The 11,808-nt window shown below is 46.2% G+C and overlaps 2 protein-coding genes across 2 annotated transcripts in view; one reads left to right on the top strand and one right to left on the bottom strand.

The window, feature by feature from the left end:
• Positions 1-1,234: 1,234 nt before the first annotated feature.
• On the top strand, positions 1,235-10,636 carry LOC119416146 (transcription initiation factor TFIID subunit 4). The gene is made up of 14 exons (XM_037683337.1): positions 1,235-2,307; positions 3,911-4,065; positions 4,231-4,314; positions 7,269-7,454; positions 7,542-7,664; positions 7,786-7,875; positions 8,197-8,385; positions 8,584-8,659; positions 8,773-8,878; positions 9,227-9,396; positions 9,542-9,672; positions 9,768-9,893; positions 10,054-10,110; positions 10,517-10,636. The coding sequence occupies exons 1-14, from the start codon at positions 1,236-1,238 to the stop codon at positions 10,634-10,636; spliced, it is 2,685 nt and encodes an 894-aa protein (XP_037539265.1). The 5' UTR covers position 1,235.
• A 280-nt stretch (positions 10,637-10,916) lies between these two features.
• Positions 10,917-11,808, bottom strand: part of LOC119415953 (BTB/POZ domain-containing protein kctd15) — an 8,839-nt gene continuing 7,947 nt past the window's right edge. Inside the window, exon 5 of the mRNA XM_037683122.1 lies at positions 10,917-10,937. Within this exon, the coding sequence (XP_037539050.1) occupies positions 10,917-10,937 (21 nt within the window). The remainder of the gene's footprint in view (positions 10,938-11,808) is intronic.

The raw sequence follows: 11,808 nt of genomic DNA, 5'->3' as shown, positions 1-11,808 counted from the left end.
CGCGCGGGGGCTAACGAGACTTTGAGTTATCGCGTGATTTCAATGCGTCACGAAGCATAGATCTGTAAAGAATAGAAAATAAGTCATGGTCATGTAAACACGTTTTTGGATGGGCAGAAACTTGAGCCATCACCAGTAACACCAGCACTGAATTTGGATTTCACTAAATTGAAACTGAATTTAATGGTTTGAAACATTTGCTTTGAAAATTCAAATTCAGTTTGGGTAAAAAATTAAAAAAAATGTTTGGGTGGCTCAAGTTTCAGTCCATATAAAAGTTCTGAAGCTAGAATGTTAAAAAAAAAATTCAATTTATTCTTACATATATTCAGTAACTTCCAAAACCAAAATGATGCTTACATAATTTACCATGATTGTTGAATTTTATTTCTATTTGCATATATATATATTTCTGTTTATTGTAAAACTGCATTTTTAATTTCCATCCATCCATTATCTTTTTCCCGCTTCTTCCATTTTGGGTCACGAGATTTTTTTATTTCTTCAGTGTCAAATAATAAATAACACACGTTTAATCATTTGTAAAATTAGATAAAACTTTCTTTTATTCATCCATTAGCTAAAAATAACAAATATTCTGTGAAATAAAATCATGACGGTTTCTAATAATTAGCATCTACATATGCCCATCTAAAGATACATTTGGACAATAATGTTATTTCAAATTAATTCAATAGAGCAGATGCAATTTCAAGTTTAAAACGTGTAATTTACAGCTGATATTGACCAGGTCACCCTTATGAAAGAGATCTCGATCTCAACGGGCTCTACCTGGTAAAATAAAGGTGATTGATTGATTGATATTACACCAATATCTAATAAATATTACGTGCAAAAATAAATTGTGACTTAAATATAAAAGCATTTAATCCAACACTTTAAAGCTGCAAACTGGGCCAAATTCACAACGTAAACAGTTTTACTGTACTCTGGAAAAAAAAAAAACTAAAACTAATATAAAACATATTGGTCAAATATAAAATTAATATAATGGTATACAGTATACATGTTTTTGCATCGACACTCTTCGAGTATCCAAGTGTAGGAAACAATTGATATGCACTGTATCTCTTTAATACAAAAAAAAACTAGAGCGTTTTCTTAACGGGTTCTACATCTTTTCTTTTTCCTATAGATCTATGCGCCAAATCAACCCGGATCCTCCGCGCATGCGTACATTCTAAAAAGCTATTTGCAACGGTGTAACAGTAAAGATGGCGGGAGCCTCCGACCCGCTGGAGGACGTGCTCTCCGACGAGGTGGACCAGAAGGCGGTCAGCGACCTGGTCGGCTCTTTGGAGTCCCAGCTGGGCGACAGAAAGACTCCCGTGGCTTCTTATTCCGACGGGAAAGGAGACCCAGCAGCGGCCGCTGCCGGACACTTCTCAGGGAAACTGCGAGATCAAGTGGGGTCCGCGGAGCAGCCGCCGCAACAAGGGCATCCGAAAGCTGGGTCGACCCGGGAGCCCGGCGTTAACGAGCCGCTGTCCGGCCAAGCTCTCCCCTCTTCGACATCCACAGGAGTCGCGGGGACCGTTAGAACCGCCGGAACCAGCCTGCAGACGGTGGGAACACCTACTCTAACCGCCTCGCCCGGACCGGGACCCGTAACTTTGAGTACTCAGCCCGTCGCTAGCTTCCACCGGACTGCGGTCCTGGGTCCGAGCGCGGCTCTCAACTCCGCGGAGGCGATCCGGACCTCCTCTCCCGGATTACAGGGCTTGAACGGCAGCGCCGGAGCCGGTGTTCCTCCGCCCGGTGGGGTCAGCTCTGTCATCAGCGCCGGGGGCTCCACTATCGTCGGGTCTATGGCTTCCCAGCCCGGCTCCCCCGCCGTGGCCCTGCAGGGTCACCCCAGCCCGGTGAGCAGCGCCGCCCAGAACGGCCTGGAGCTCAAAGGTGCCCCATCCACCCCAGCCTCTCAGGTCCTGAACCACAGCAACCCTCTGATGCACACCAAGTTGCTGGTGGCGGGCCAGACCCCCACCGGGACCTCCGTCATCTTAACCAGCACCCCACCTCCGGCTGCATCCCAGTCCCCCATCATTCAGACCCAGACTGGGACCAGCACCGTTGGAGCCAAGCCCATCATCAATGGTGTTGCTCAGCCCATGGCCATGGTCAGACCGCCTAGTGTTCCTGTGGGGGGTCCCACCTCCATCCAGCAGCAGAGACCTGGGCTGGTGGCTGGGACGACCCGAGCGGCTGCCCCCCAGCCTGGGATTACGGTCCGTCCCCAGCAACAGACCACCATCCAGCTGTCCCCTGGCTTCACCATACCTCCAGGTCAGCAGACACACCTGTGGTGGGTGGGAGGGGTCACCTGAGGACCTCCTGCAGGTTCCGGTCTCTGTGTTCCTGATTCTGGATCTTCAGGACCCAGAGGAGCTGCATTCATAAGCTGATCATCAATTATTAATCAAAGCATTAATTAATAGACAGAAAGAGTTAGATGCTTGTGTTTTACTCTAAATTTCAAAACCTTAAAAAAGAAGCAGCAGAATAATTAAATTTCTTTGATTTCCTGTCAGTTTGTTCCTGCGTTTCAGGCTACAGCACATTCCAGTAAAACCAGTTTCTGTAAAGTTCTGTTCCTTCTCCCAGAACCTAAAGATGTTCTGATGATAAAAACACCAAGTGATGAATAGTTTGCTATTGTTTGGTCTTTGGGTGTCCATCAGCTGGGGGTCGTCCTTGTCACATTTTGGGTTTCTCTATAGAGGACAGATCAGGACTGCAGGCGGGCCGGTCCAGAACTTGTCACCTCTTCCTAAATGCGTTGGACCGAGAGCAGAATGTTGTTTTTTTTTTGTGCCAAATGCTCAGATGTCCCTGGAAAATCCGAGGTCCTTGAAGGCAGCAGATGTTGCTATAAAATTTATGAAGGACATTTCTGCTTTAATGCTGCCATTAAAACCCTGATCCAAGCCCTGACCATCACAGAACCAGGCTCTTGGACTCGCTGTTTCCTTGGGAGTTTTTCCTTTCCACTGTTGCCATTGTGCTTGCTCAGCATGGAAGACTGCGATAAATTGAAGATTCAACGAGTCTGCTGGCTAGAGAACTTTACTAATTGGCTTTTCTATGCATGTGAATGTTCCTGTAAAGTGCCCTGAGACAACTTTGTTGTGATATGGCACTATATAAACAAACAGCCAGGCAGCCCCAGAGCTTGATGCTGCCACCACCGTGCTTAACATTGAAGTATCTAACTGTTGTGATCGAGTTCAAATCACTTATGTCTCGTGGAACCATTACAAGTTCTTTCAGAAGGATTCCTCTTCATTCATGCGGTTCAGAATGTGAAGCTCGAGCTACTTTGCTTTACCAAGAACCTGATCCTAAATCCAGACCATCACAGAACCAAGTTTTTGGACTTGTTGTTGACAAAATCTGGATGCTCCTTTTCCCTCTTTGGTTAATTTCTTGCAACAAAGACCTGGAATCCTGACCCAGGTTTGCACTGTGTGACGGTCCATCCCAGATGGACCCCAGAGAAGTCGGCGCCGCCTCTGGGTCGGGTTGGAATCATTGTTATGAATCTAACTGGGCTGTAGAACGTGACAAACGTTCCTATAGTAAATCATATTTTCTCACCCCTTTTGTGTGAAACTGGAGATCTTTGCTCCTCAGAAACTCGGACTGACATGAAGACTGATTTAGTCCAAATTATTTTGACATATGTCTGTTGTTTATCTCAAAAGCAGCCCTAAATTGGACCGGTCCCAACGGTTTTGTTGTCTTTTGTGTGAAATGCAGGACTGGGTGGATATTAGCAGCTGATTCAAATATTTTAGATTTAACCAGGAGGGCTGAGCTGAACCTGCAGAGTGGCGTCCAGCTGTTGCAGAACTTCACCAGTGATGAATCTTCCTCTCCCCTCCTACAGGTTCGCTTATCGTTCGGACAGAGACAAATCAGCTGGTCCTGTTCTCTCAGCAGGTTCTGGCTCAGGCCAAGCTTCAGCAGGGCCAACCGATGGTCACCCAGAGACCAGCAGCACCTCTAAGCATGCCTAACATCCGAGTCAGCACCGCCACCACGGTGAGTTTGGTTCTGACCGTCTGCAGGTTGTTTTGAGGAGCCAGGTCCACTTTGTGTGTTTGATTTAAGTAAATAAAAAGTATTTCCTGTAATCTGTTATTTTAATTAATCTGAGCTGAAATTTGATTAATAAATAATCTGAAATTTTATTGTTTCTGTCTGCAGGCGCCTTCAGCCCCTCCAACCGTCCGCCTGGCCTCTCCCCCTCCCACCAGGATTGTTCAGTCTCCCTCCACCACCTCTGTACAGGTGAGGTTTTACACCTGAAACCTTTGGTCCACCTGTGGGAGGTTTTCCACAGCTTAAGCCATTTTTTTTTAGAAATTGATGCAATAAAGATTTAGTGGAGCTGAACAAAACAAAAGTGTAGAAATTAGGTAATTTAGAATGTTATGCCAGCAACACATTTTAAAAAAGTTGTTCCAGGAGCAACAAAAGGCAGTAAAAGTAAGAAATACGGATCAGAACCATCTGGAGGAGAATTTAGTAACCAATAAGTTTAATTATCAGCAGGTCAGTCAGCAGACTGGAAATAAACTGAGACTTTTAGAAGTAAAGATGGGCAGAGGTTCTGCAGTCTGTCTTAAACTAATGAAATGGTTTCAGAATAAAGTTCCTGAATGAATTTCAGAAAAAAGTTCCTGAATTTCTGTCAATCAATCGTTTTGTCGTTGTTGTCAAACAAGGAGATAACGTTGGAGCATTAACAGCATTTACATAAATGTGCACGCAATAAAACATCATTTACATAAATGTGCACACAATTATCCCCCAAAATAAATTGTGTACCCAATAATTCCCAAGCGTGATGTGCTGCAGCAATGCAATATGCATTTCACGGTTATACTGAAAAGTTTAGTGGGTGCTGCAGCAATAAATTGTAAATGTATGGCCATAAGGATCGTATAGGACTGGGAAATGGAGGGGGAGCATAGGTAGTGGGTTGCTTGTTCTACAGCCTGACTGCACGGGGATAGAGGCTGTGGGCCAGTCTGGTGGCTCTGGCATGGATATATTTATACCTTCGTCCAGAGGGCAGTAGACAGACCAGATGATGTGCAGGGTGTGACCGGTCTTGAATGATGTTATGAGCTTGGTGCAGCAGCAGGAAAGGAAAACAGAGGTGAGCTCTGGGAGGCAAGTCCCACTAATTTTTCTGCTTATTTAACCACCCTTTGAAGAGCCTGCTGTTGTGCCTTAGTGCAGCTAGATTACCACATGAGCAATCCATTTGTAAGCACTCTTCCTATTGTGCTGTGAAAAAAAGTTTACCATAAGCCTCCAGGGAAGTTTTGATGTTTTTAATCTCCTCATATAAAAAAGGCGTTGTTGGGCCTTCCCTATCCTATGGCTGGCATAGTGTTTTGCCCCATGACAGATCCTCCGTCACAGTCAGACCCTGGAACTTGAAGCTTGAGACTTTCTCCACCTCATCATTGCCAATATAGAGTAGAGAGTGGCTGAGCTGTCCAGTTTTCAGAAAGTTCACAATTCTATCCTTTGTCTTTTTCATGTTAAGGACCAGGTTATTGTTATTCACTATGCCACTAATTGTTCAACCTTCCTCCTATATGCATACTCATCATTATCAGTAACGAGACCAAGCACTGTTGTGTCATCATGAATTTAATAATATAATTTGATAAGCAGGGGGAGCAGTCGTGTGAAAAGTGTAAAGATGAGTGGACTGAGTACACATCCTTGGGGTGACCCAGTATTAATAAATAAAGTGGATAAAATGTGCCCGCCAATTCTGATACACTGAGATCGGTTAGTTAAGAAATCTGAGGTCCAATTGCATAATGTGGTGTTAAGACCAAGATTGTGCATTTTATTTTGAAGTACGTTAGGCAAGATTGTATTAAAGGCCGAACTAAAATCAACAAAATGCAGCCTAGCATATGTTGTTTCTATGCTCTAGATGCTCTAGCAGAGTGTGTAGCACAATAGCAACGGCATCTTCTGCCAACTTGTTCTTCCTATAGGCAAACTGAATAAACAATAAAGTTCCTGAATGAAAGACTTTAATCTCCATCATCTCCAGTTTATAATCAGAACAGATGAGAAGAATCTGTAGAAATTGCTGAGTGTCAAAATTGGGTGGTCATGATCTTAGGGCCCTCAGGGGACCACTGCATTAAAACCAGCTCTGGTTTTGATCTGGACCTCACTGCATCTGCCTCACTGGTTCTGGGCTCAGGAACATTTCCACAGATCATTGTCTGTAAACACAATTCATCCACAGATGCTTAAAACTCTTTTATCAGGCAAAGAAGAAGCCAGATGTGAACACCACCCAGAACTGCTGCCGTCTTCTCTATACCAGAGCTCATTTTAAATGGACTGATGTGAAGTCCAGAACTGTTCTGTGGTCAGATAGATCCAAATCTGAAATTCTATGTTGAAACCACAGATTCCTGTCCTCCATGCTAAAGAGGAGAGGAACCATCCAGCCTGTTATCCAGCCTATTATCAGCTCACAGCCTGCCTCTCTGATGGTATGGAGGTGCATTTGTGCATCTGGCATGAGCAGCTTACACATCTAGAAAGACTCCACCAAAGCAGAAAAGTATCTTCAGGTTTTAGGACATCTGCTCCCATCATGCAGAGAAGACTGAGGCATGATGAACAGCTGTAGAGTCCTCCATCAGACCAGGATGAACCTCCAACAACTGGTCTCCTCAGGTTCTCTAAAACCTCCCAACAACTGAAAAGGTTCTGACCCTAAGCCTAAATCAACTTGCTAAGCCTAACCCGGACCCCTGACCCAAAGCATAACCCATTATCCTTTGTGCCAACCCTAACCCTCTGACCTTTGACCTAGCCTTTGTATTTATTTGATTTATTTTTATTCTCATAAGTCCTTTTTAGAAGCCTTGATGGAGGAAAGGAGGGCGGGGAGCCAACGCAGTGATGGACAGTGCACAAAAACTTAAGAAAGGTCATGGTCTGAAAGGTTCTGAAGACTTTTTCAAGTGTTTGAGTGGAGTTTTCTGTCAGAACCGCTGAGTTTAGAAGACAGTTTTTGCACAACACTGGTTCTGATCAAATATTATGTCAAGTTTAAATATCCAAATATTCTGAAGTTCTGTAGTCTTCAGAACCACCTCCTAGTTCTGGCTGAGTGCAGAAGTCGAGTGACTGATGGAGTGAATGATGGTGGTGCAGGATGTGTGATGAAGATGATGTTTGTTTCTCTGAAGGCGCTGACGGTACCGGCCGCTGCTGGGGCCGTGTCTGTTAGGATGGCCACACCTCAGAAAACCTCCTCCGTGATAACGGCAGGAGGGACCGTCAAACCTACCGGCGTCCCTACCACCCCTGTCACCGGCACCGCCACGCCCCCTCCCGCAGCTACGCCCATCACCAGAGTCACGGTGGTGTCGCAGGTCGGCTCTCGTTGGTTCTGAAAGGTTCTGAATGCCTCTGCAGGGTTTTTTTTGTTTTTTTTTTACACGCGTGTTTTAATCCGGCAGGAAATGCAGGAAAACGTGAAGAAATGCAAGAACTTTCTGGCCACGCTCATCAAGTTGGCGTCCCACAACTCCCCGTCTCCAGAGACGTCCAAGAATGTGAAGGCCCTGGTCCAGGACCTGCTCGTAAGAGATCCAACTTATCGTGTTCATATCAAATCCAGTTTTCACATCTACTGCCCTTCATCTTTTATGAAGTCATGTTTTCTTGTGGTTCAGATTTGAGTTTTTGTGTTTTTTTGTTCAGGATGCAAAGATTGAGCCTGAGGAGTTCACATCTCGGCTGCAGGCTGAGCTGAAGTCCTCCCCACAGCCCTACCTCATCCCCTTCCTAAAGGTGCTACTTTTCACCACTTTACACTGGTTTACGTCAGTTCACATGAGTTCACACCACTCTACACCAGTATGTTCTGTGAGCCACTCCACTTTACACATTTACTTATACCACATTGATCCTGTTTACACCTGTTTATTTCAAGTTAGCCTGTGCTGTTTAAGCCACTTTACACATTTTTTTGTACTATAGAACCAGTTTACATCACAAAATTCTAACTAAATTAGTACCAAAATCTTTAACAGTCCAACTCCAATCTGCTGGTTTTGTAGCTCCGGTCTCTGCTTCCTCTTGCTGTTAATAAAAAGTGGTTCATTTCTTCAGAAAAGCCTCCCAGCTCTGCGTCAGACGCTCCTCAACAGCCAGCAGTCTCTGATGACCACGCCGCCAAGCACCTCAACTCTGCCTCCCACCGGCTCCGTCACCGCTACCGCCATCCGGCCGCAGTTGCCCGGTAACGCCGCAGGCAGCACCATCCGTCTGACCCCACCCATCACCAACACATCGGCCGTGGTACGCTCAGCAGCTTCACCCGCACACGTTTCAGATTAGATGTTTTAGAAAACTCAGGTTGGGGCTTAACAGGTTTTACCTTAAGTCTTTCAGATTTTTACTTTTAAGGCGTTTCAAGTTGTTTTGTGCGTTTCAGAACAGGTGTATTGCTTTCAGTTTGGACGTTTCACTTAAAAATTGATGTCGTCTGATCCCCAGGCTGTGTGCAGGCCAGGACTCCAGTCTGTTCAGACTCACTCACCTGTTGTCATCAGTCAGACACTCAGACATCCAAGTGAGTCTCAACATATGTGTCTTTCACCTGTAACATTAATCTTCTTTGTAAACCCAGAGGGTGTGTGTTCAAACTTCTACATGTACTGTCAGAATAAACTGTTTTTCTTTCAGCTACACTCATCAGAGGAACAGCAGTCATAGCCGGGAAAACTCCTGTCCACCTGGCAGCTCAGTCCAATCAGAAGAAACTGAGTGACCCAGGGGGCGGGACCTTCAGGTGAGGTCCACGTCTAATTACATGGATTCTTTTAGAAATTAGACATTTATTAAAAATTTAAAAAAACTGGTCCAAGGAAGGATTTTTAGTTACGCTTCAGATCATGTTTCAAACTTCAGCCAGCAGAGGGCAGCAGAGAAGAACTAGTCTTAAGGTCTGATTTCAGGTCATACAGACCAGGTGTTTCTGCTGCTGACTGATGTCTTGTCGATGTTTCCTGGACTCTTCGTCGCGCGTCTGTCGGCCTGCAGTCTGAGAGGGTTCTTTTGACACCTCTTGAATTCTGCTGGTTCTCAGGAGTTCTGGTTTCAGATGTTGAAATGACGTCTTTACGCTCACCTCCCACAGAGACGACGATGACATCAACGACGTGGCGTCGATGGCCGGCGTCAACCTCAGCGAGGAAAATGCTCGTATCCTAGCAACCAGCTCCGAGCTCGTCGGCACTAAGATCCGATCCTGCAAAGACGAGTCCTTCCTGCCCACAGTCCTCCTGCACCGGCGCATCCTGGACACGGGTCAGTCTGTCCCTTAGAACCTTCTGGAGTTTGTGTTTGGACGGTGCCGTGAATCGGAATTAACGGGTCACACATCGTCGAGTCAGAACCCTGGTCACAGCACATTGAGTGTTTGTCCTCAATCTGTCCCGTTTCTCGTCCTCAGCTAAGAAACTGGGAGTGACAGAGGTCCCGCTGGACGTGGTGAACCTGGTTTCGCACGCCACTGAGTCCAGGCTGCGCTCGCTGCTGGAGAAGGTTTCTATCATTGCTCAGCACCGCTCGGATGGCGGAAAGGCAAGAGCACTCTCAGGACACGCCGGTGAATCCGTGTCACAGAAAACGTTTCGCCCAGGTGAATTCAGTAACCATTTCCTCATCTTCCTTGGCAGGACGAAGAGCACTACGAGCAGACGACGGATGTTCGCTCCCAGCTGAGGTTCTTCGAGCAGCTCGAGCGTATCGAGAAGCAGAGGAAAGATGAGCAGGAGCGAGAGATTCTGCTGAAGGCCGCTAAGGTACTGAACACCTGTACACTTCTGTCGCTGTGGTTCCAGACCAGCAGACCTGCAGGACTCGGTCTCGGTCCTTCAGATCAGTCGAACACTGTTCAGAAAGTTAAAGTCAGCGTCTCAGGGCTGTGAGCGGATGAAAACCTGAACTCTGTTTCTCTTCCAGAGCCGGGCCCGGCAGGAAGATCCAGAACAGATTCGGCTCAAGCAGAAAGCAAAAGAGGTACGACGGAGTTTTAATCTTTGTTACGTTAATAATGTGAAGCACACACACGTCATCCTGCAGCGGCATCAGGAGCAAATGACCACATGTGAACTTTGTGTGTTTCTTCAAAGATATGATCATGAAAAAGTTGTTTCCAGTGTTTGGGGATTAAAGCTGCCAGCAAACCTCCCAGATTAACATGATTAGAACTGTAGCAGCAGGCTTGAGCTCCGTCCCCAACACGACTATGAGCATGCTCAGTAATGTTTACTTTTCACATGTTTGCACCAAGCTGAAGACCAGCTCGTCTGATCCCTCCAACGGAAACAGGAAGCTGAACGGTGCTGCAGTTTTGAGTGTTTCTGACCACGGCGGTGTCCTGCAGGTGTCCTCACCAGCGTCTCTTCTTTGTCTCCTTCCACAGAGGCATCAGCAGGAACAGGCTGAGATAAGACAGCGAGACGCTAACCTCACAGCTCTCGCCGCCATCGGGCCACGCAAGAAACGCAAGCTGGACTCGGGAGGCGGCGGTGGCGAGGTATGATGTCACCCTGTAGCTCAGGCAAAGCTGGACACAGTTTACAGGATCTGCCATGTTAAATGTTTAGAACCAAAGTGTGTGATGTTGGGTTGTGGAGCTTCAAGCCCCGCCCACTCTCTCCATATACAATCATATGGTCACATGACCTTTCTTTAAAGCTTGAGATTACATCTAAACATGTTTTTACACCAAGGGCAGTGTTTACATGGAAGGGGCAGGACTTAAACTTGTACCAGAACCAGCTACAGGAGAGTTGGGAAGCTAGTCTCATTCTGGGTTCACCTTACGGGTTCTGGTCGGAGGTCTAGATTAATACGGTTTATCAGACCCAGAGATCGTGTGACTCGATCCACTGCTGTGGGCGGAGCCTGCATTCAAAGCGTAGATAACCACTCATGACCTTCTTGGCCCCCCCTCTCCCCCTTCAGAGTGAACAGAACTGAGAGAAGGGGGTCAGAGTTGGCCTGGGGGGGTGGTTGGAGGCAGTTGTAGGTTTCAGCTCAGCAGAAATCAGCTTCAGGCTCTGAGGGGGGAATGGGCCTCGTGATACACCACCCCTTCTGCCTGAGGCAAACGCCTCACCACTGTGTGTGTGTGTGTGGGAGGGGGGTGGGTTCAGATCTTTTATCCTAAACACGCCATCAGGTTTCCTGTTGCTATGGAAACTCATCATGACAGATAATCAGTTTCCTGCAGAAACCTCATGCAGCGCTGCATCTTCTTTACAAAAAGTTTTTATACAAATAAAATCTGCTGTAACCAGTGTCACGGTTCTGACGCTACAAGGTTCCAACAGATCAGGGTTCTGAAGTTATGGGGTTCCAAAATGTCAGCGTTTTGAAGTTTCCATGTAGAATCCAAAAAAGTTCGATCTGGTCCTCTGGACATTCAAAAAACAAAACAAAGCAAAAAAATGTAGAAACGTTTCGTCCCTCATCCGAGAGACTTCCTCATTCTGAGGTGCTGTATTCAGCTCAGTCTCTTAAATAGCACCTTCTCAGAGTGGATCAACCAGTTTGCTGCTGACAACCAAAACCAGCTGATCACATGCTCAAGAAGGACCATCAGCCTAACAATGGATCATTAGCACACTGATGGCTGTTTACTGTTCACAGAGGGCTGAGTGATACTAGCAATCACAGCATTGTAAGAGGGGGACAGTTGAACCCGGAGGC

Source organism: Nematolebias whitei, chromosome 10 (genome assembly GCF_014905685.2).
Source record: "Nematolebias whitei isolate Nwh7 chromosome 10, NemWhi1, whole genome shotgun sequence".
NCBI lineage: Eukaryota > Metazoa > Chordata > Actinopteri > Cyprinodontiformes > Rivulidae > Nematolebias > Nematolebias whitei.
Note: the sequence above shows the minus strand (reverse complement) of the source record. Positions and strands in the feature narration are given on the sequence as shown.